The sequence below is a fragment of the Osmerus eperlanus genome, chromosome 24 (assembly GCF_963692335.1).
Source record: "Osmerus eperlanus chromosome 24, fOsmEpe2.1, whole genome shotgun sequence".
Classification (NCBI taxonomy): domain Eukaryota; kingdom Metazoa; phylum Chordata; class Actinopteri; order Osmeriformes; family Osmeridae; genus Osmerus; species Osmerus eperlanus.
This window is the reverse complement of record NC_085041.1, coordinates 2,891,089-2,915,429: the sequence shown is the minus strand read 5'-3', so window position 1 is coordinate 2,915,429 and position 24,341 is coordinate 2,891,089. Positions and strand designations below refer to the sequence as shown.

The 24,341-nt window shown below is 47.6% G+C and overlaps 1 protein-coding gene across 1 annotated transcript; it reads left to right on the top strand.

Annotated features, from left to right (window-relative positions):
- The first annotated feature begins 6,876 nt into the window (after window positions 1-6,876).
- nrtn (neurturin) lies at window positions 6,877-17,840 on the top strand. Its single transcript, XM_062450272.1, has 3 exons — window positions 6,877-7,843; window positions 16,204-16,450; window positions 17,352-17,840. The coding sequence occupies exons 2-3, from the start codon at window positions 16,231-16,233 to the stop codon at window positions 17,768-17,770; spliced, it is 639 nt and encodes a 212-aa protein (XP_062306256.1). The 5' UTR covers window positions 6,877-7,843; window positions 16,204-16,230; the 3' UTR covers window positions 17,771-17,840.
- The last annotated feature ends 6,501 nt before the right edge of the window (window positions 17,841-24,341 follow it).

Below are 24,341 nucleotides of genomic sequence, written 5' to 3'. Positions count from 1 at the left end.
GGCCTGCAAGCCTCAACCCCTTACCCGGAAAAGTTCCACATCCTTGTTCCAGTTCAACTCTGAAGCTGCTTTTTGCTGCTTTCTCTTCCTCTTTTGTTCCAACATGTGACAAGCACTAACAATGCTTTACAGCCCAAAATATGATATGGGACCCATTACAACTGTTCTTCAGTACCATGAGGCCCTGTAATGCTGATTCTTCATCCCTTCATCCCTGGATGGAAATGAACCTGAGCTGGATCACAACCAATCCCAGTTGGATGCTCAGCGTGCCATCCAATCAGCTTTGAAAGAGCTGGTACATGAGGAAGTACTTCATAAAATACACAACAGACCACAGTATGACTGGACCTGCAAACATTTATACACTCCATAAAAAGAGCAGACAGAGGAATATTAGTCTATTAGGAATATTGGTCTATTAATCTAGTTTGTCAAGGGAGATAACTGAAGAATGTCTAGAGGCTTAAATGCAACTATTCTTAGCCTCTGTTTTAAGACTCCTTAAGTCTTTAATGGTCCTGTTGATAACTAGTATTTCAGATTATTTACCATCCCTTGTCCGAAGAATAGGAAGACAGGAAGGGTAAGCTAGGTCGCACCATACAGGGGAGAGACAGTCAGCTAGTTATACCACAGTCTGAATTATTTACCGACTGCTGACACCAGGGAATCCAATCCAGTCTGGAAACCAAACTTCTACCTTTTGGTTGGGCTGAACACTTGGACACACACCTAAACACACACACACACACACACACACAGACAAGCAAAATGTCAGGCACCCACGCATACACACACACACACACACACACAGCTTAAGGGTACAAACTTCACCACAGTGTAATGTACAGGTCCCTGGGGTGACATCAAGGCTGTTAAAGGGTCCTTTAGATCCCACTTACAATGAACTGAGAGAGAGAGAGAGAGAGAGAGAGAGAGAGAGAGAGAGAGAGAGAAGGAGAGGAGGAGCAAAATGAAGAACATTCTGGAAACATATGCCACTTCTCAGGAGACTCTCTTGTAGTACTATAACATCCTCTGCCTGTACGTCCCTGACAGGCCTCCTCCTCCACAACTGCCTTCTGCCCTCTGGGACAGATGAGGAGAGGAGAGGGGAAGAGAAAGGAGGAGAGGACCGAGGAAAGGTGAGAGGAGAGGAGGAGAGGACAGAGGGAAGAGAATGGAGGAGAGGAGAGGAGAGAGGGGAAGAGAAGGGAGGAGAGGAGAGGAGAGAGGGGAAGAGAAGGGAGGAGAGGAGCGAGGAAAGGTGAGAGGAGAGGAGGAGGAGAGAGGGGAAGAGAAAGGAGGAGAGGAGCGAGGAAAGATGAGAGGAGGAGAGGAGAGAGGGAAGGTGAGAGGAGAGAAGGAGGAGAGAGGGGAAGAGAAGGGAGGAGACGAGCGAGGAAAGGTGAGGAGGAGAGGAGAGAGGGAAGGTGAGAGGAGAGGAGGAGGAGAGAGGGGAAGAGAAGGGAAGAGAGGAGAGTGGGGAAGAGAAGGGATGAGAGGAGAGGAGAGAGGGAAGATAAGGGAGGAGAGGAGCGAGGAAAGGTGAGAGGAGGAGGAGAGGAGAGACGGGAAGGTGAGAGGAGGAGGAGAGGAGAGAGGGAAGGTGAGAGGAGAGGAGGAGGAGAGAGGGGAAGAGAAGGGAGGAGACGAGCGAGGAAACGTGAGGAGGAGAGGAGAGAGGGAAGGTGAGAGGAGAGGAGGAGGAGAGTGGGGAAGAGAAGGGATGAGAGGAGAGGAGAGAGGGAAGAGAAGGGAGGAGAGGAGCGAGGAAAGGTGAGAGGAGGAGGAGAGGAGAGACGGGAAGGTGAGAGGAGGAGGAGAGGAGAGAGGGAAGAGAAGGGAGGAGAGGAGAGAGGGAAGGTGAGAGGAGAGGAGGAGGAGAGAGGGGAAGAGAAGGGAGGAGACGAGCGAGGAAAGGTGAGGAGGCGAGGAGAGAGGGAAGGTGAGAGGAGAGGAGGAGGAGAGTGGGGAAGAGAAGGGATGAGAGGAGAGGAGAGGAGAGAGGGAAGAGAAGGGAGGAGAGGAGCGAGGAAAGGTGAGAGGAGGAGGAGAGACGGGAAGGTGAGAGGAGGAGGAGAGGAGAGAGGGAAGAGAAGGGAGGAGAGGAGAGAGGGAAGAGAAGGGAGGAGAGTAGAGAGGGAAGGTGAGAGGAGAGGAGGAGAGGAGGCTCATATTTCCTTTGAGACACAAATATTTCCTGCTGCACACAAAGAACAATAAAAAAACACAACTCAACCTCATATCTGGTCCATCAAAGACACAGTGTTCTTTGGAACTGTACGCAAAACTTCTTCTGTATTTACTTTTCCTACGTGTTTGTTTGGCTGCTGTGTTCAAAGTGTGTTCAAAGATAACATAGTTTGATTGAGAGACTGATAGTACTGCAGAGAATCTCTTTGTTCGTTGTCTTCTTTGAATGTTTCATGTTGTGATAGTTGCATGTCAAAATACACGAGAAGCACTGCTTATCTGAAACGGAACAACAGGGGCAACAGCAAAACCGAAACTTTCTGTGATGAACACTTACCTTAACTGATCTGCTTAAATTAAGCCCTAATGAGGCAAAGCTAAAGTTCTTTGTACAAACAAACCCACTGAAACCAAAGCTTTACCCTGCGCGTTACCTTACACCATCTATCCAGGTTCCCCGTCTCGCTCCGTTCATCACTGTAAACGTCTGCTTGTGTGAACAAGGTGCTTTTCCAAGCGCTGTGATCTCAAAGCATATCTACCAAGACAAACACAGGCTTCACAAGAATAGATGGAAACCAGAGGAAGTCTGGCCTTCACTGTAGCTTGGAAAACATGCAAAGAACATTCTTGATGCTCAGACTGTCTGATGTAGCAAGTACACACAATCAGTCGACCCTCGAAAGAAATGTAGAAAGGCTCTTTTTCTTCCTGTACACTGAGAGGTTAAGCCTGTTCTGTCCAGATTAGTCACAGTTTACCTGTAACTATACCCCAGGGAGGACCCTGAAATACTACATCCGTTGTTACAATTTTAAGGCCTTAGTAGAACCAAGGGTCCTGCATAGGATTTTTCCTACTGCCGTGTGTGTGTGCCGTGTGTGTGTGCCGTGTGTGTGTGATTGTGTGTGGTATGCTTGGCTTTCCTTGATATCTCTAATAACTTTTTGTTGTTTCCAGTACCAGTGTAGATAAACCAACACACGTGCCGACCTGTCTGACAAGCACGGACAGGAAGATACGTTAACATGGTGCGCAGCAGTGAAAGTGGCTCCACAAAGCAGATGGGTTTCATCAATGCAAAGAAAGACGGTTTGCGCAACAGCCAGTGAAATGTATAAGCGACCAAGTTGGCTTGTTTGAGCCATAAGCGCTCAGATGAAAACGTCAGCATTCCTGTCATGGTTCAACTTTTTGACAGGGGCGGAGGGGGGGCGTGCATTTTGATTTTGTGTGGACCATGAAGGGATTTGTATAAATAGTCTTTGGTGCCACTGGTTTCCACAGACCTCGAGGAAAAATCGAAATGTTTGCTTGTGAAACAAACTAAAACCGACCAAAAATTAACTTTCCTCAACAGAAAGTAAAACGTTTTTTCAAATGTAATTTATTTTAATCATAGTTCAGAGCCACAAATGTTCTTTGAATAAGAATAGACCTCGGAAAATACCCGGTGAGCTTTGATGCTGGCAACATGCAGAGACATTACCCACGTCAGAAAGCTTAATATCCATCATGACAGATTCAGTGAATGTTAAAATCTGATCCATCTCTGTTTTCCTCTGTCATGGACTGTGTGAGTGTGTGTTTGCTCATGTGTTTTTAACCAGTAAAACAGTAGCTGACCATTCAACCGACAGTGTTGAAAATCAGTGGGTTCTTTTTGACACGTTTACTTTAGAAAAGCCAGGATCGGAATATGATCTCTTCTTCCAAAACATTTTTCAAATTCACATTGTATTTTCTCTGGGACAGGGGAGTCAACCACAGAGTGTTAAAATCAACAAGGTAGTCTTTATGTAAGTCCTCCCTGTGTCTGCCTCTCCTCCTCACTGCGGCTTCGAAACCCCCCACGGCAACTCTGTCAAGATCGGTAGCCAACTCCATTTAACTACGATTATACCGCCAGTTGTTGACACACATACAAACACACGCCCTTTTGCTTCCCTCGCAAACTCCGTGAGGCCCTTGTTCACGGTCGCTCCTCGTGAGCACAAGGCTCCCCCTGCTCTCCCACCAGGTCCTGTCGTGCTGTTCACGGGGCTCCGTCTGCCCCTCTGCCCCCTGGGAGCAAGTGGAGAGGGTGGCTATGCAGTCGCCTGTACCGTAAGCGACACCTTAATGGGCCTGTTTATCTAAGATCGGAGACCTCAGTGGACTCCACCTGCCTGGAAGTCCTGCATCCCGACGCTGCCAGAGACAACACACATACACACACTCACTCACACACACACACACACACACACACACTCACACACTCACACACACTCACACACACACACACACACACACGCACACACACGCACACACACACACACTCACACACACTCACACACACACACACACACACACTCACACACTCACACACTCTCACACACACACACACAGATCAGAGGCATTACTATAGTTACAGAACTTGGCTGTCTTGTTGTAGAACAGTAACTGGAGACCCTTCCACATAGGGACTCTCACGCTCACAGTTTTCACTTCCAATTTTCCATCCTTGACATTACTAATTGGAAGAGCTCTGGGCCCAGGGATGGAGGTCAGGCAGGTTTGTAGGTTTACATACCTTGCTGCCTTGAAATATGTTCAACAAAGCTAAACCTCCCTTATCTGAGTCCAAAGTCATCACCTATTTACATAATAGAAACCTCACTCAAAATGAACCTTAAATATCATCTCTCCATCTGACCAAGTAAACATCTTCTGAAGGCTGGATTTGGGCTTTTCAAGGCATTTCTTCCACTCTACAAACCACCTCTGCTACTTAATGCTCGTTCAAGGGTGTCTCAGTAGGGGGGGGGGGGGGGGGGGGGACCACTGTTCTGGGAGCCAACCCCTCCCAATGTCTCTGAATCCGACTCAGCGTTTCCACAGCAACACTTCCTCTAAGCAGGGAGAGTGAGTCAATGAGTTCTACAAACACAGCACAGTCGTCCATTTGAACTCCATTCTTACTGCCACACCCATGCCAACCTTATTGTGCATGCAGTATCTATGGGAGACGGGAGTGACAGGATGTAAACATGGCTTGGATCTGACCGCGGTTGAGCCGCCTCAGGGTTGGAATGTTGGGGACCCAGGCACCTCGCCATTGATTGTGACTTAATCCACATGGATGTAAACAGAGCAGACTTTCCCTCACAGCCTCCCTCCCAGACTGATCCGCATCCAGACACTCTTGGCGTGCGTGTGTGCGTGTGTGTGTGTGTTCGTGCGCGCGTGCGTGTGCGCTCTTGTGCGTGTGCAATCATCTCTTTATGACTTACAGAACCTCAAGCGATTATCCTGACTGTACAGTCGTGATCCAAATCAAAGCGACATCACAGAAACCATTTAAGTCAAATGAGAATGACTTAGAGAGCCCTAATGGGACACCGTTAAACGGCCCTTTGGGAGTGAATGAAAAGATTACCTGAAAGAACCACACCCCCATCGGCACCTCCCATTCCCTCGCCCAGGTGGGGCTCGTGAGCGGCTACTTTGTCACAGGGAGGAGCCTCTGACATGTCTGAAAGCAGGTAGACAAGTAAACACAAAGGTCGATAGACGAAGCACTTGAAAGAGTCTACTTTGAATAAAATACTGGCATTTACTATCCTGGTTCATTCGAACAATTTTCTTGAATGAATCAAGACCAGGCTGAAGGGTGCAGGGTTGAGTAACTCGAGGCGGGATGGCGCGGACTCTCTTGGCTCTGCTAATCTAGCATGCATTATGCATCTTTGTCCTTGGAGCAGAGGTCAGTCGGTCTGTCCGCCTGAAACAGAAAGGGGGAGGGGGGTGGCGTTTTTTTTTTTGCAGTAACTTGAGTCTGCCATTCAGGAAGATAAAGCTACTGTGTGTGTGTGTGTGTGTGTGTGTGGGGGGGGGGGGGGGGGTGGGGGGGGGGTGGGGGGGGGGGGGGTGGTGGGGGTGTCTCTGTGTATGTCTGTGTTTATGTGTGTTGGTGTTGGGTGAGTGGGAGGGGGGGGGTGGCGGTAGGGGGGTCGTTGTTGTTTGTCAGTGCGTGTTTCTGTGAGTGGGGACTGACGAAATGGAGAGGGGCAAAGGAGTGATGCAACCGAGCAATCCCTCCCTCCCTCCTCTTAGTCCTCCCGCCTCCCCCTCCTCCTCCCACTCGTCCTGTCCATCCCTCTGTTTCTCCTCAGTCCGCCGCTACACAGAGACGGCAGCTGCTTGCCCAGCTTACAGACTCCCCTAGCTCGCTCTCTCCAGGACGCCCTGGGAAACAGCTTCTCTCTGACGGGAGCGCCGCTCCACAGACCGCCCGCCCGCCCGCCTCTCTCTCTGCGTATGACAGGTAGCACTTGACACCCTTTCCAAGCCAGGGGGCAGAACACTTGGTTTTTTGGAAGTTTCCATCAAAGCGAGCCGAACTTGCATGCTTTCTTCAGCCAGAGTGACTCAGAGTTGTGGTCGCCCTCTCTCTTTCTGTTTCTCTCTCTCTCTCTATCTTGCGCGCACTCTTTCTGTCTCTCTCTCTCTGTGTGTGTGTTCCTCTCTCACCCACACTCTCCTGCGTTTAAGAGCGGAGAGATAGTGTCTGTCTGAGTGAAGACAGAATTGGCATTCTCTGAATTGGAGCCAGAGCAGGATACACCTTGAGTGACGCACATATATTTCAGATATATTTCAGAGACCAACAAAAAAAAAGTACTTATTTTGGTTTGAGCTGCGGTCTGTTGGAGCACATTAGAGGATTACAGGACCTGATATCTAGGGGATCGACCAGTCTAAACACTAATCAACCATCATCCTCTCTCTCCCTCCTCTCCAGGCAGCGAGGAAGGAATCTCAGCAGGAACGCCTCGCTCTCTCTCCTGCAGCTGTCTTGTCTTGTTGGAGAAAGTTCTGGACTGACAAAAATTAACAGGATGATATTTCTCATCTGGATCTGGGACTTAAAAAGTTCTTCTCACGAGATTCTACCATATTTCAGCCCTGCATGAGAAAAAGATAACCACCACCTCCCAGCTCTCTCAGTGGAATATTTCTAACTATTCAGGTAGCTTTTCCATTTTTTCTTTCTCTGAGTTTCTAAGTTCTCCTTCCCAGCGCTGGTTTGTAGGAGTACCTCTGGATGTTTATTGCCATAAGAGGTTCTGGAGGAGCAGAGCGAGGGGCTGGCAACTCTGGTGTAGCTGACAGCCAAGCGGCTTGTTTGTGAGGGGGGAATAAAACAGCACCGCCCCTGCTTGTTTGGTTTACCTTAGTCGGTCCAGCTAACTGTGGGTAGGTAGTGGAACCCAGACCCTTCACTAATGCCCTCTGTGGGGTGAACTATGGGGACTCTGCAGGTGATCGTACACCAGCCTGTCTCCTGGAAGTCTCCAGAACATCACCAGATGAAAAACCTCAGCGGCTGTATCAGAGGACCGGGCCAGAGTGTCGGACTCAGGCCCAGCCCTCGCTAACCCCTCTGTCCCCATCTCAAGCCCCCCCCACCCCACCCCCCACCCCCTCCCGATCCACGGTCTCACTGACCAGGAGACCTGACTGTACCCGTGACTCCTTGTTGTGGTTCTGATCCAAGTGGACCCCCGGGACCCTGACAACTGCGGGCTACTGTCCCATGTGGTCCCCCCCGGAGGTCAGCTCAGAGAGACACAGTGACGGGTCTGGATAAGCCGGGCGCACGGTAAGGACACCCTGGATCCTCTTTAGGTGCTGTAAGCCCGGGCTTAGAGGGCAGACCAGTAATCACAGCTCCGGGCTGGCTTAAATTAAACATCAGGACAACTACAGAACTGGCTAGCTACGTAAGAGTGTTGGTTGTGGTAACCTTAACAGCTCACTCAGCACATTCAGGATCCGTGACTAAAGTTAGCGGTACCATGCGGATTTAGGAGGTCAACCTGGTATGTCGGTAAATTGTGTTCGAATGCCAAGTGCCAAATAGGTCTTGATTGCTGTCAGTGAAATTGACTGTTTCTCTTAACATCATACAAAATAACCTCATGAACTGGTAATGGTAAACAACATGACGCATATTCTGTTAGATTATCGATGTAACGATACGTTTTGTGCAACGAAACACGACAGAATGCTGGAGATCTCTCCTGTGGCAACACTTAACGCTCTTGCCAGCACTTTTACCAGTCGACACGCAAGAGGACTTGAACCCTCGGAGTGAATTCAGGGCGACGTGCAGAGAGAGTCGTGGGCATGGAAGGCTAAACCTTCTATCTCTGAGCTCTTCAACTGCTGTAACCTTGGTAACAATCCGGCTTAGGGCACAGGGCAGCTGGTTACTTTCAGGAAAACAGCGATTTAAGTCCGCTGTACCCCACTGATCTACCTTCTCTCCGTCCACCAGAGAGGTTTACCTCATGAAGGTGACTGTGGGGGAACTCACCTGACGGTATTTAGATCAGAATCAGATAAAATACTATTGATAATTTGCACCAGTATGAGATGAAGCATTGACCACATAATTTGATTGGAAATGATCCAAAAGTCTTGTTGATCTCTATTTAGTGTAGCTGGAAGTTGAGTAGGTTGACAGATAGAAAAACACAGCAAGTGCCTTGACATGTAACATTGTTAAACTTAATGTGATAATAATAACAGAATTATTATCCTCATCATAATCAATTACAGAGCACATCCGCCCATGATGCAATAAACTGAACACCGGCCAATCGGAGTCCATGTGAGAGCCCCAGGGTGAGGGGAGGAGGCGGGGGATAGTGCATAACTGAACGTCATCCATGCAGAAACCAGAAAGAACACTCAAACCTATGTGGGTCAAAAAAAAGACCCATCGAATTCCCCGTCGAACTGCATACGGCGAGGTCGTTCGCTGGTTTTCTGACCGGGTTAGAACCTCCAGCGGGGTCATGTCTAGAGTTTAGTCCGAGAGAGAACTCTTGGTTTGTTTACCTGACCCAGAGGCCTAACTCAGGCCTCATACACTCTTGATGTTCCCCTTGTAGTTCCTTTTGTATTATGTATCAACTGTCTCAACTCTGATCATGTTGCCTTTTCAGAGTGGTTGTAGTTTATACAGTTTTGTTGCTTAAATAAATGTGTCCATCACTGATGGTCATCGAGAGAGTATGGATCCAGCTGGTTTATTTAGTTTAAGTCGAGACAAACAGGGGACTGTTGTTCACTTGTGTCTCATATCTATTCTCCAGCTGTGATAATTTTCAGAGAAAATAAACGTTTTTCCATCCTCCTCTCGACGTCTATGACCGAGACGGAAGAGCCCTCGGAAGGGGACCGCTCTCCTTGAGAAACGGCCGCCGCTGCTCTGTGCTCTCACAATCTCTTACATGGTCAATGTTCGACGGGAGAGCATCAAGTGCCGTGCTAAACAGCCCCGCCCCCGCGGTCCCGCGGTCGAATCTCTGCGTGTACGAGAGGGGGGCCCCGAGGAAAAAGAGAAACCCTTGAGGAACACAGCTGTGGATTCCAGGTTCACCAGGGTGGCTTAAGTGAGTCAACTGGCCGGACCAGCTGCCAACAGTGAACCACAGGAGGCAGAATGCGAGAGGAGGACGGTGGTAGCCTCTTTTGCTAAGATAAACAAACACAAATGGCGGTGACGAGAGAGGACCCGAATGAATGTGGAAGCCCGAGGCTCGGTGGACACGTTCGTCGCACACAGGCCGGCCCTTCCCTCCTTCTGTCGGAAATGAAAACAGCTCATTGTGTCCGCCACTTCGGTCTTTTCTTACTCAGGACAATGTACACAAAGCAGCCACAATTTTAGACAGTCAGGGCCTTTCCCTTTCAGTTGATTGGACTGTGAATTGTCAACAGAGACTCTTTGAATGGAGCTCATAACAAACCGAATCTACCGTCTTTGAGTCATCGTCTGAGCCGGTCATCTCTGGACTGGTAGGAATAGCAGCGGTGGTTGGGAACCGCCGTGTGGTTAGGCTGATCTGTCTGACTGTGAAAACACCACGTCTTAAACCGCAGAGATGGTCCAGAAGGTGAAATGATAGAGGCTTCGGCTTGGCAGGCCGTTTCAGGTTGAGAAACCTGATGCGCTGCTCAATTACGTTAGTTAGGCCTGGTATAATTGTTTGTGATGGAGAAAGATAGTTTCTTGATGAGAGACGACAAGTATACAAAAACACATAGCCATCCAAATATTGCACAATGTAAACAATGGCCTCTTATAACCCTTGCGACTACTCCAGTGACACACACTGTCATTGTCACAGTTTTCATTGAACGCCTGCAGCTGAATGTTGATACGACTTCCCTGACATGTGCTATGCATTTGCCTTTGAGATCTTTGTGTTGGCCGTCAAGCCAGCGCCATCAGGTCAAGTGAAACACAAGGATGTGTGTAAGGTTTGACGATAGAGTTGTGAAAGAAAAACTGACCATCAGCGTGAAATATTGCATCGACACTTTACACCCGTGGCTATGTGTTAGAAATGAAGGAAATATACAGCTCCTACTGCCTGATCTCTCACCTCTATTTTGTATCGCGGCATTCACTCATGTTTTGGAGTCTTGCGTTATATGGAAGGCATTAGTCTCGGGAGATGAGGGCCTTGGGGCCGGCGTGAGAGGATGGCCAGGGAAGAGGAGAGAGAGAGGTTCCTCTGCTCCTTACCAGGGGGTCAGGACCTCTAATGCCGGGGCCTGTGTTCCATCTATGAGGTCATCATTCTGAGACGAGCTAGACTAGAGCTGAGGAAAGATCAAGCATGGCTTCATCAGTTGAGGGCAGAAGCCATATCTGGCTATTAAAGAAAACATTCCAATGTGTACTTCATGTCAAGATGTCTGGACATCATGCATGGCATCTGTTACATTTACATTTAGTCATTTAGCAGACGCTCTTATCCAGAGCGACTTACAGTAAGTACAGGGACATTCTCCCCGAGGCAAGTAGGGTGAAGTGCCTTGCCCAAGGACACAACGTCATTTGACACGGCCGGGAATCGAACTGGCGACCTTCGGATTACTAACCCGCTTCCCTAACCGCTCAACCACCTGACTCCCAATCTGTTAACAGCAGAACAGTACAAACTGGTCATCAATGGCTAATCTGAGCTGGGAACATGCTGTTCAGTTGGTGTCCAAAGCAACACAAACTTTGACCCTGGATGTGAGCTGGCACCTTTGACCTTCTCCCCCAAATCTGAGGGATACCACCCAGGGGAACCTGTTGGTATTTCCCCTGACCTCTCCACCAATAAGAGCAGAGTTCCATGCCCTCCATCTTACCTTCCAACAACGTGCCCCAGCAGGGGTGTGTCCTTCCTTCCTCTCCCTCCCTCTTCCTTCCTGTTTCAACCCTCCATCCCTCCCTCCACTCAGCCTCCCCCCATCCCTCCATCCCTCCATCCCTCCACTCACAAGTCACCATCCATCCCTCCCTCCACTCAGCCTCCCCCCATCCCTCCATCCCTCCATCCCTCCACTCACAAGTCACCATCCATCCCTCCCTCCACTCAGCCTCCCCCCATCCCTCCATCCCTCCATCCCTCCACTCACAAGTCACCCTCCATCCCTCCCTCCACTCAGCCTCCCCCCATCCCTCCATCCCTCCATCCCTCCACTCACAAGTCACCCTCCATCCCTCCCTCCACTTAGCCTCCCCCCATCCCTCCATCTCTCCATCCCTCCACTCACAAGTCACCCTCCATCCCTCCATCTCTCAGACTGAAGTTGAGTCAGCACCAGCATACTGGCGGTCACCGTGTCTCACAGTGTAAAATCCCACCCACCAATTTGCAGTACGTGAGATCTGATGAGAATCTGCTGCCTGGATACCCCTCACTCACTGAAATAAGCCACTCTTGGACACGTGTTTATACATTCTCTGTGAACCCACTTCATCTGTGCCCAGACATGAGGTCTCGTGGAAATATATGGCTGGATTTAATACTCACTGTACCTCATCTGGAGAGATGGCAGCCAGCTGATAAAGCTAGTAGACTGGACGAGAGACAGACAGATGGTCTGAATTACTTTCTCCATTGTTGTTCCAGCCTGAGAACCTCTCAGAGAGGAAGAGAGGCTCCTCAAATCTATTGTGGATCAAGAGTAGATGTCAAGGACACCCTTGACAGTCTCGGTGGGGCACAATTCGGTTTCTTTTCTTCGGTTCTTGACGTTAACAATGTTGTGTAAATACAAATCAAACTGATTTATTTCATTTCCTTTGTACACTCCTAGAAAACACAGACTTTTCAAAGTTAAGGCTTCTTCAAACCTTCCTGTGAGACTAGCCTTGCGTTCTTGTGAAGGGGAGAGGGGGGGGGGGGGATAATGATGCTGTTTGTTTTCCTGCCTTGCAGTAAATTATTGTAAGTTATTACAAGATACAGTTGTTAACATGATGGAGCCTATGTTGAGAACATTGACATTCTGGTAGATACTGTAATAATACTTCAATTTGGCATGTTGTCCTACAATAGATACGCAAGTGGCCTACTCTTTGAACCTCTATTAGCTGTTCCAATGCCACCTATTTCTGAAGCTTGAAATAGTTTTGCCTTTCATTCTCGTCCAAGATGTCTCAGACCCACCTGAGGTGACTGTGCAACCTCAGGTTAATCGCTGTGGAGGAGTGAATGAGGGATTAAAACGACGCGGAGTCAGGAAAAGACAGAAAGGACTCCCGACACACGAACACACACACACATACCGTATTTCTTCGATTAAACACTGCAGCGTTTATTACACAATGTTCATTTTTGGTGCAGCATTTATTCAAGGGCGGCGTTTATTCGAGGGCGGTGTTTAATTAGTGAGAGATATAGAGATATAGTACAAGAGAGATTTAGTACATTGTAGCTGCAGTGCGACCATAGACAAACAAAGAATAGACAGAAATCAAACACAAAGCCTAGTGTAAAACAGAAGCCGCGCGTTTAGTCGGGAGTACAAGGGCGAACCATTCACAACGCTTTTACAAAGACTCTTAAAATGCTTCGTTGCTAGCATTGTGACAAATGAATCACGCAGCCAATTAGACTGTTGTGTCATTTGTATTCCAAACTGTTTTGATTAAAACACAGGTTTCAATTACTACCGCTGGCCTCCTTGTCTATTCTTTGTTTGTCTATGAGTGCGGCAACTCCCTTTCTCATTGGCTATCAATTAGGTGTGCGTGGGTAGTACTTTAACTGTCTCAAATACAAATGTTCTACATTGTGTAGAAATCTGAAACAGCATGCCGAAACGTTCTTACACTTCAAACAGAAAACTGTGCAGAAAGCACTCACCAGCAGCACTTGTAATTTACTTGTGTAATAAATACTGTGTTTTAATTTAACAAATTAAATAACAGTTTTTTGATTGTTTTTGGTGCAGTGTTTAATCGAGAGCGGCGTTTATTACACAGTGTTCATTTTTGGTGCTGCGTTTATTTGAGGGCGGCGTTTAATCGAAGAAATACGGTACAAGTACACACATACACACATACATGTACACACACACAGACACACACACATACACACATACATGTACACACACACAGACACACACACATACACACATACATGTACACACACACAGACACACATACATACACACATACATGTACACACACACAGACACACACACATACACACATACATGTACACACACACAGACACACACACATACACACATACATGTACACACACACAGACACACACACATACACAGATAGAACAGTCTCCCAGTGGGTCACCACCTCAGATATATTTAGACTCTGAAGGAGGGGATGAATTAGTCAGCGCTATCGCTCCTGCATCACTCTTCAGCACAGGACAATGGAGGCCTCTTAACATTCACAATGAGAACCCCTGGAGAAGCCTAGCTCCCAGCAGAACAGCTCTCCACTCAAGCACAGAGCCTGATAGGATTCAGAGTGTAGCTTTAGAGCCTTTCGGTCGCCCAGGCGTGTAGGTCAGTCCTCCGTTATGAAGTTAATGACTCTTTTATGAAGAGAGAGAGAGAGATGATAAAAGGTCCCGCTCCACTACGCCACTCCCTGTGCATGCGCATGTGTCCGTGTGGCAATTTGTGTGTCTGTGTGTGTGTGAACGCACGCGTGCGTGTGTGTGTGAAAAGCGGTAAGAAGCCCATCAAGGACTGAGATGTAGAGATTTAGCAGGTGAAGGCTAGAAGTAAGTACTGTTTCAGAAGTGGGGGGGGGGGGGGGGGATCTCTGGGGATGGTTGTGAGGATGATTGGGGTGGGGGAGAATCTGGAGGAGGTTCTGCAGTAGGCTGCATGGATCTCCAGCTTGTTCAGGTTCATTCTCAATGCTCCCACTGGCAGCCAGGTTTCACACTCCCTGTTGGAACAGAGTCTAAGGGAATCCGAGGGGTTGCTACACAGTCTGACTCAAACTCTGGCTGTTCCTACTGCAGGAAGCTTTTGTTTTCTAGGTTGTAAACCATTGTTAGTGTTTCACAACAGTTTGTCTGAGTTCTGTGGTAGCTACGGTAACGGTTGCGATGTGTGGGTTCACCACAAATGACCTGGTAGCAACGAGAGGGTCGCCACCAGATTGTGTATGTTATCTTCTACTCAGCCAAACCCTCAGTCCTCGTCAGTCTGAATGTCCATAAGGAGGCAGGCTGGCCAGGGCTTACAGTAGGACAAGACAAGTCACACACACACACACAGCCCCCCAACCCCTACGTCCAGTCTGGCAAAACACTCTGGTCTGGTCTGGAGATATCCTCAGTTTGTGTCAGTTTACCGCTTCCTGATCTGGAGAAAAAGTTTAAACACACACACACATGCACTCAGACAAGCCCACACGCTTACACACACACACACACACACACACACACACACACACACACACACACACACACACAGACAGACAGACACACACACACACACACACACACACACACACACACACACACACACACACACACACACATACACACACACACACTTTAAGTAGGATGAAACAAAACATAGTGAAAAGGTCAAGCAGGCTTTGGTGTGTGAGACATTAACAGGTTCTGGTAATGACTTCATCCTTTTAGCTCCTCACCTTAGCCTCCAGACAACAGGTGCACACAGGTGCAGAGAGCGAAGCTTAGATTCACAACCAGCACACTGTGTTGAGAAGGCTAGACCAAAGCTAGATACAAAAAAAAAAAGTCTGAAGAAAAGAACTCAGAAATGCATCCACCCCACCAAACAATAGCAGTGTTGGGGCTACAGAGGGTTTACATTCTCTGGTGGATGTCCAGAGAGTTTAATTCAAGCCAGACAGATCACTGTGGGGAAACCATGCTGCTGTAGTGGAAGGCACATGAGAGAGAGAGAGCTCTCACAAACATGTACAGGCTTTAAATCAAACCAGAGACTACTTTCACCCCCTATATAAGTCAAACATCTCACTCCGGCACATTTCCATTCAGATATATTTGCTTTACGTCCATAAGATCGGTGAGACCAATCAGACCAAATGTGTTCTACTTTGTGTCTCTCTGTCTGCAGTTCCAAGGTTACAGATTTACAGCATGGTTCTGGTTCTTCTGTAAACGAATGCAGCACATGCTTAGAGAGAGGGAGAGAGAGAGAAAGAGAGAGAGAGAGAGAGCGAAAGAGAGAGAGAGAGAGAGAGAGAGAGAGAGAGAGAGAGAGAGAGAGAGAGAGAGAGAGAGAGAGAGAGAGAGAGAGAGAGAGAGAGAGAGAGAGAGAAAGAGAGAGAGAAACAAGGCAGGATTCCAAAGTTGTGTATTCAGATACCTGACAAGGCTCTGTCCTGCAGGGGACACTCTCTGGGACTAGATAAATCTTCAGAAGGAATGGCAGCGTGTGTGTGCATGCGTGTGTGTGTGTGAAAGTGTAAGTACAAAAGTGTGTGTGTTTTTGTGCACCCGTATGTGACCACGTGTGTGTGTGGCTGCTAATTGTCTTTTCATGTGTGTGTGGCATGTTGGCATGTTGGCATGTTGTTGCTGTTTTGTCATTGTTCACATGCGTTTATTGTTATTGACATGGGGGGGGAGCGTTTCTGTTGTTTACCAACTTGTTGTTTGTTTGTTTGTTTGTTTGTTGTTCCAGAGTGTCAATGCTCCTACTGGTTCTAAGATGAAGGTATGGAAGTGTGCTGCCATTGCCTTGACTCTGTGTGGCGCAGGACTGGCCTTCTTCCTCACTGACTTGGTTCCCACGGCGCCCAGTCACCAGCCTGCCTGGGCCTCCTCCTCGCACGCCTCTTCATCGTCATCCTCCTCCTCCTCCCCGCTGGGCGCCACCCGGCAGCGGAAAGCGCGGTCGACAGACGGGATGAGCTCCATCCTGACCGAGCGTAAGTTTACAGTGCCCCTCTTTTTCCTCTCTGGCTGTGATTGGGTGGTCAAGAAAGCCTTGATGGGATTGGCTTCCAAATACTTCCTCTAGTCAAATATTCAGTCTTGATTGGTTCATCTTCATAGTCAGAATGGGGATTGAAACCAAATATGTCGAATTTGGTTAGTGGTTTAGTCAGTTCGAGCCACAGGGACTAAACCAAATCCAGGCCCCATATCAGAACGGTCCACTACAACACTTTTGTCAGACTGGGTCACAGTAAACCGGGTTAGGATCATCTTTAGTGGGAGGTGGTGAAATGCCTGTCACACCTCCCCAAGGCCTCACTGGACCTGCAGTATTCATGGCCACATGTCACATAAAAGATGCAGAGATGTAAAACATGAGGCACACTCTCCAGGGAGAGAGAGAGAGAGAGAGAGAGAGAGAGAGAGAGAGAGAGAGAGACTGGGTCTAACTGGGTCAGTGCAGGACGGGACAGGTTGGTCATTAGAACTTTCTTCACCGCACCCCGTTGTATGTACACTGTTTAACATGTTTGTGCTGATAATTAGTTCAACCAAGCCAAACACCTCACCTTAACAGACGCCCCAAACCTTCATACTCTGACAGAAACCTGTCAGCAACGTATGCCGTAGCTCGCAACACCTCGTGTTTTTCTGTGGAGCTTTCCCAGGTCAGTTAAGTTGCGCAAGATCAGCCCCTCTAATCACCCAGCTTGTCGTGCTACTGCCAGGCTGTGGACTTATCTTCACACGACACAGAAGGTTCGGCCTCCTCGCTTCAGTCGGCAGGAATGATGCCGTTGCATCAAAAGGCTATGTTATTATTATTGTTGTCAGATCCTCAGATTTCAGTGTTTATACACAAACCTCCCTTCTCTCGTCTCCTCTCCTCAGTCATGCACCTGTTCCAGACCTTTACGGAGGGCGAGTTGAGGCAGGTGGTGGGCAGCCTGGTGGACAGGAAGACCCGACGCCAGGCCCGGCACGACGCTCGCCTGGGCAAACGGACTAAACGGGCCAAGAAGGGAGTGAAGCCGTGCTCCCTGCGAGTGGTCAACATCATGGTCAGCGAACTGGGGCTGGGCTTCGAGAGCGACGAGACGATCAGCTTCCAGTTCTGCAGCGGCACCTGCAAGGCGCACCGTCGCAACTACGACCTCATCCTGAAGAAGTGGAAGAGGAAAGGCATATCCCGCCGGGACCGCAGCCCCTGCTGCCGGCCCACCGCCTACGAGACCGACTACGTCCTGGACAACGACAACAGATACGTGAAGCTCGGCAATTACTCTGCCCTGGACTGCGGCTGTGTATGATTGGTCCGTCTGCTGGGTGCAAGCTGTGTGGAATTTTGCACAGCTGCGGCCATTTTCAGGAGTGTAGCAGAGGGGGGGGGGGGGGGGGGGGGGGGGGGAACCGAGCGCTCGTGGGGAAGCCCTGAGGGGCCATGTCTCTTGGAGCATTAGGCCGTCCTCTTGGTCTTATGGTTGACAATTCGGGGGGGCCAATGGGAGTCCAGAGTGGGTCGTGTGCACCACGGACAACGGCTGACGTCACAGGAAATACCAGAACTGCTCCTGGAGGAAAGCAACAGTGTGACTCCTCAGAGAACCACGAGGAGAACATCTGGGACCTGCTCTGCTTTCAACAACCAAAATATGCTTTCTTTGCCTTCCAAGGGATACTCTCTCAGTCAGGAGTATGACTCGCGGTGTGGGGAAGCCTTGGTCTCATTAGTCATCTGAGGCGTTCTCCGTGGTATAACTTGTTAAGACGTGCATGCCTCCATGCCATGTTGCTTTGATACCACATACACATGCTTCTACACAGAGTGTCTACAGACTATACACCTTACTATAGGAGGAGGCCACCACAGTCATTCACTCACAACACTAGGGTACAGTATGGCTAAGATCTCCACCCAGTCTGTGTGACTGAACTGCTAAGAAACATGTTGCGCCCAGTTGAAAGGGTTCCTAAAGCGTGCATTCAGTTGTCAGTTGTAGAGATACCTTTAAAAAAAATAAGACAAAAACTCCAAACTGTCGTTTGTAAATAATTATGTTTGAAACTATAAAGGGGTTAGAAGGTTATTAGAGAGGTTTTCTCTACAGGGACAACTCGGTGATTACAAATAGTTTAAGTTAACGTTTTTCTGACTGTGCATGAGAGAGCGAGCAGGCGAAGAGTCATGTGCTTCTGGACATCCTGTGCATCAAGTCCATCATTCAATCACATCAGACATTGGACCACATAATGGAATCTCCAGCCTTGACCAGATACCACATATATCTACCTCATTTATGTTGAATGTTTCTATGTAGAGGAACACTTGTTTTCACATGTGATCCCACTACTCACCTAAAAACATTTTAGGAGAAGCTTTTTACCTGGAGAAACATTCTCATAGGACAACCATTTAGTATCTACTTTCCTCTGTGTTGATAGCAGCCTCGCCACAGAGCTGTCTGGTCAGTAGAGGTCTCATGAACTGAGCTTTTAGATGTGCATAGCGACCAGATAAACCCACAAAGTATCTGGGGGGGTCACCCTTGGAGATCTTAGGGAACACGGCTGAATCAAAACGTCTCGTGAAACCCAACAACTGCGACGCAAGCGCCTGTTCCGGACAGTAACGCAATCCACCAAAACATGAACGTTAGCGATCAATCATCTCTCCGTTTACGGGGGTGTGCCCTCAGTGTTCTCCCACTGTGACCTTCTAGACAGGGCTATCGATTAAGCGAGTAACGGTCGGCTCGTAAATGTAGCAGAAAGGGGGTTTGAGCTTCAGTCTTACCCTGAATTGGCCCGTGGAGCAAATCCCATAATAGACTACTCTAATCTACTTAGCTCCTTTATCACCCGATTGGGCCCTGGTTCTGAATGCAAAAGGAAAGAAAAGCAAGTAAATCCACCACGCGACACAAATATAGCTCCAGAACTCTTGTCAGCAAGTCATTCTGGGACTCTTAAGCTGTGCTGCAGTGTGGCGCCCCTGTACAGTTTGTCAGATAGACGTTAGGTAGATGGAGCTGGTGCGTTTCCCTGTTCCACATCACAGTAGTCTGGTTACTACACTTCTACGTAAACACTTCTTTATTGTCATGCATTTCATCAAAGAAAAGGCAAACCATTTGCTCTTTGTGGACACATATTCTGTACATTTGGCAGCAACCAATTTGCCCACAGACTTATAAAAGAGAAAAGAATGTCTGTCTGTTACAAAGGCAATGCTTAGCTCACATATTTGGATAAACAAATACCACATTCACACATGAGGTTGAGAAAAAATATCCAAACGGCGACAAAGTCCATAATATCTCTGTCTTCTTAGACGCCAATGTTGCTGTGGGCCAAAAGCTGTACCAGAGTAACCCAGTTTTAGCAGGAACATTAGGAGCATTTAGGGTATCCAGCCAATGAGGATAGAGAGACTGTGTAAGCCCAATCAAACCATTAGGGTGACAGGGTAATTAAAAAGCCCTGCTGTCCTTAAGCCGAGAAACAGGCCACTTCCAGACCTAATACCCTCAAGTGTGCTAAGTAGAAACAACAGGATCCCTCTTAACAATTACTTTGGCATCTCCTCCCATGTTAGTTCCGTTGCTAACCACAGCCAACCTTGACAACAGCTAGTCTGCACCTCAGACCTGTTTGCTTGTCTAGTCCGAGGGACACAGGTCAGGTTTATGTCCAAGAGCTACAGAGCTGCAGACACACAGCGTTATAAATAGTCTGAACAATGAGATTATTGCACCAGTAGGTGGACTGGCCTCTCCTAAACCCTGCATGTACTCAAGAACATATCTCTGGCATGTTACACGTATGTGCTGCGCTACAGAGGCCATCTCAGTCACAGTATTTCGGAAGGACATTGAGTAAATGCAATATATTTTTGCCTGTTATAAATGATGAAAGAAACAGCTTAGGAGCAACATGCTGTCTTAAAGTTGCTGATATATGTATTGGTCTTTATATTGATTATCCCTGTATTTGCCATTATGAGTTATAAAGACCCCTCATTGTTTATATAGATAAACACCCCTCAGGTCTTCTCTTCACCTTCTGTTCTCTTCCCTACCTCTCCTCCCTTCTCCTTTCCTTCTCTACATCTCCTCTCCTTTCCCGGCAGTGTTGGACAATGATGACCAACTTCAGTAAAAGTTGATGCAATGCATCTGTATAATAGATCATGTATATTTATTGCAGAGTAAGTTATGGTTTATTTATTTAGCTATCATCATTGAAAAAGAGGGACATGTTTATTTATTGAACTATTGGTGCCAAAGTGGACGTTACATGTATGATATTCTACATATTCTGTTGAATAAACGTATTCTGCTTCCAAGGACAACGTTGTCATTTCTTGTTTCTCAGTGAAAGATGGATTGGAAAGCATGCATATCTGATAGAAGACCTGCTACTTAGAAATGTCTGCAGGGCGTTTGTGGAGCTGTTTGTGTGTGTGTGTGTGTGTGTGTGGGGGGGGGGGTGGCGGCACAAAGATTAAAGTGTGTGTGGTGTGTTTGTTTGTAAAGGTAGAGGTAGATGCCCCAGACCATGAACATCCTCTTTCACAACCTTCCAGAATCGAATCTTCCATGGGACACTGCAATAAAAACACCAGCTCATTTGGTAGTTGACAGGCCCACTTGAATAGTCACAGGCTGCATCCACTGGATTTGCATCCATTGGCAACGTGTTTTTCCAGCAAACTCAAATAAACAGATATGCCATGCCATGACATGAAATGAAAACCCTGTTCCACTTTACTTATCCACAACCGTAACTCCATAAAGCCGAGGTGTATATTCTACCAAGGAAACCATCTCAACAGCAGAATATGATCAGAATTGTAATCATTGTGTTATGCTCCTCGTTTGTGTGCTTCTTCTTGTTGTGTGTGCGCACGCTTGCAGGTCTGACAGTGGCAAATGACCTGCAACTGTTCACATCTAACATCCAACGATTATCAGGTGACATGCATATGTGAGTGCTTGGTGAGATGACAACGGACGTGACAGTCTTTCAACACATTATTTATCTTTCTATCTTTCTATCTGCCTCACTATCCTTGTGTCAAGACAAGAATCTCTCACTCTTTTCGCTGTTGTTTCGGGCCTATCTCATGCGTGAAGGGGGTATCCGGTGGCTGAGCGGTTAGGGAGTCAGGCTTTTAATCAAAAGGTTGCCGGTTCGATTCCCAGCCCTGAAAAAAGACATTGTGTCCTTGGGCAAGGCACTTCACCCTGCTTGCCTCGGGGGAATGTCCCTGTATTTACTGTAAGTCGCTCTGGATAAGAGCGTCTGCTAAATGACTAAATGTAATGAGAGTGTCTGATAAATGTAAATGTGTACAGTTGGCTGGAAGAGGTCGATGGTGAAGATGTTACACTGCAACACGTGAGTCCACATTTAGCTGGAAGTGTGTGTTGGCCTTATGGTTTAATGAACCTTCTTTGCCACGCACACATTGCACAACTTTCATGTCCACACCCAACCTAACTGTATGACTAGCTATCCAATGTTATTTCTTTGACACGAGTGGAGAAAGAAAAGTATCGAAGTAGGCCTACATCCGTCAAACAGACAGACTCCTTTCAGCTGGATTTGTAAGGTTATGGCGTGCAAAAACCTGTTATGAATCCTGGACATTTTTTCGGAACTCTAGAATAAACATATTTGGGAGCTCTGTGCAAACACATCAGGACTTCTAAGCTTGTGCATTCCAAATGACTGGAAACGTTATGAAAATGTGCACACAAACACGTAACCCTACCGTTCGAAAATATGCATGTTTTTAGATAGCTGACGGGTTATAGGCTATACAGGGGATACACACCAATGAGAAAAAGTTGTTCAAACTAACAGATATGAACAATTTTATAACACAAGCCGACTCCATCATCATTCAGCAAAATAAATAAAACATGCGACAGTCACACAACCACACAGCTCCGTCACAGGCAGGAAACATTGTCTACTGGGAGTCAGGTGGCTGAGCGGTTAAGGAATCGGGCTAGTAATCTGAAGGTTGCCAGTTCGATTCCCGACCATGCAAAATGATGTTGTGTCCTTGGGAAAGGCACTTGCCTCGGGGGAATGTCCCTGTACTTACTGTAAGTCGCTCTGGATAAGAGCGTCTGCTAAATGACTAAATGTAATGTACTGTAGAATCCTAGGGTAGCTAATGAGACCGGTTCTAGCCTACCACACACGCTATGCCGTCTGCTCGCTAACCGCCACCCCTGGGACACCTTCAGTAGAACAGCTTTGTACAGAGGATAAGATCAAAAGAGGTATTGGGAAAGAGCTTTGATATGAATCTGGATCAGGTTCTCATCAAACCCACGAGAAGCAACATCCATTAACTTCACCAGCAGCCATGTTTGTTTTCCCAGTGTAGGCAACTCAATCTGGGGATGAGGTAGGAATAGCATTGTGATAGTAGTGTGTGTGTGTGTGTGTGTGTGTGTGTGTGTGTGTGTGTGTGTGTGCGTGTGTGTGTGTGTGTGTGTGTGTGTGTGTGTGTGTACTTGTGTGTGAGTTGTGGCATGTCGCTCTGGATAAGAGCGTCTGCTAAATGACTAAATGTAAATGTCATGGTACTCATCACAGACTCAGACGAAACATGTTTTGGTCCACATGAGAGATGCTTCCTCTCTGTTCTAATCCCTTTGGACAAAGCAGGAGTGCATGACTCACATCTAAAACACGTCAGGAGCTGAGCGCTGATCAAACTCAACGAAGAGGTTCTGCAGAAAGTTCACTGCATGTTCTTCTCCTTTCCTCTCCTCATTCTTGTATCGTAAATTGTGTATAAGACTGACGTGCAGCTTGTACTTCCTCTAAAACCTCCGTACAATCCTTGGGTGCCTGTCACATGTAGAAAGGGTGGATGGTCACCTCACAGTGAGCTATAGGGAGGTTTTGCCCCATGAAGCCAGAGGAATTTTCCCACCACCAGACCAATGGTCAGCCATTGTTGAGATCATGTTGACAACAAACACACAAGACAATACCGAGGCAGACTTCTGTAGATGTCTTCTATAGAACCAGTGTTTGCCGACAGGCAGCTAAGCCAAACAGGGCCAGGCTGCACTGGGCAGACCTGGGTGGGCCTGGCCTGGCCAGTGGTCTGTGTAAAGTATATGACGTACCCAGTAGAGGCTGTGTGTCGTTTACAGTGGGTGAGCCAGTGGTATATGTTCCAAATCTATAGAAGCAGGGTGGGAGAAAAGATGGCCAGGAACCAGGAATGTGAAGCTGTCTTTAACGGTTTATATCATGACTGCTTGAACAGCTCTTCATTATAGATGACTGAGGAACCGTAACTGTGGTTGGAAGGTCCAGAAAACCAGGCCTCTGTGGGGAGTGAATGGCAGATGTGCTCATTAGTAGAAGGATAAAGGATCGTGTTCACACACACGCACACACAACAAATGTTTACATTGGTGCTCGTGCACTGGTTAGGACTTTTCATATGGGCCTCTGATTTAACGTATTTAAACACTATAAAAGCACTAGTCGTTTGAATATCCATCACCATTGTGTGTGTCATGTAAAAACTAAATACTAAATAGAGACAGAGAGAGAGAGAGAGTGTTGTGTCGCGTGGAGATGGTTATTGTGAAAGTTGAGGGTAGTGACGGGTTGGCGAGGGAGGAGAAACTGATCCTAACCCCGGCCTCGGTGGGCCACACTCTGACTCACATCTCCCTCGCTGTTGCTCATCTTCTGGATGGCTTATGTATATATCAGCCAACCAGATTATTTGTTGTCCTTTTTAGTCATAATTACGTCTTTGTTTTAAACCTTTCTGGGAGAAACGATCTAAACTTATTCTGCAGTGGAAAATGAAACCCCCCCCAAACAACCTCCAAT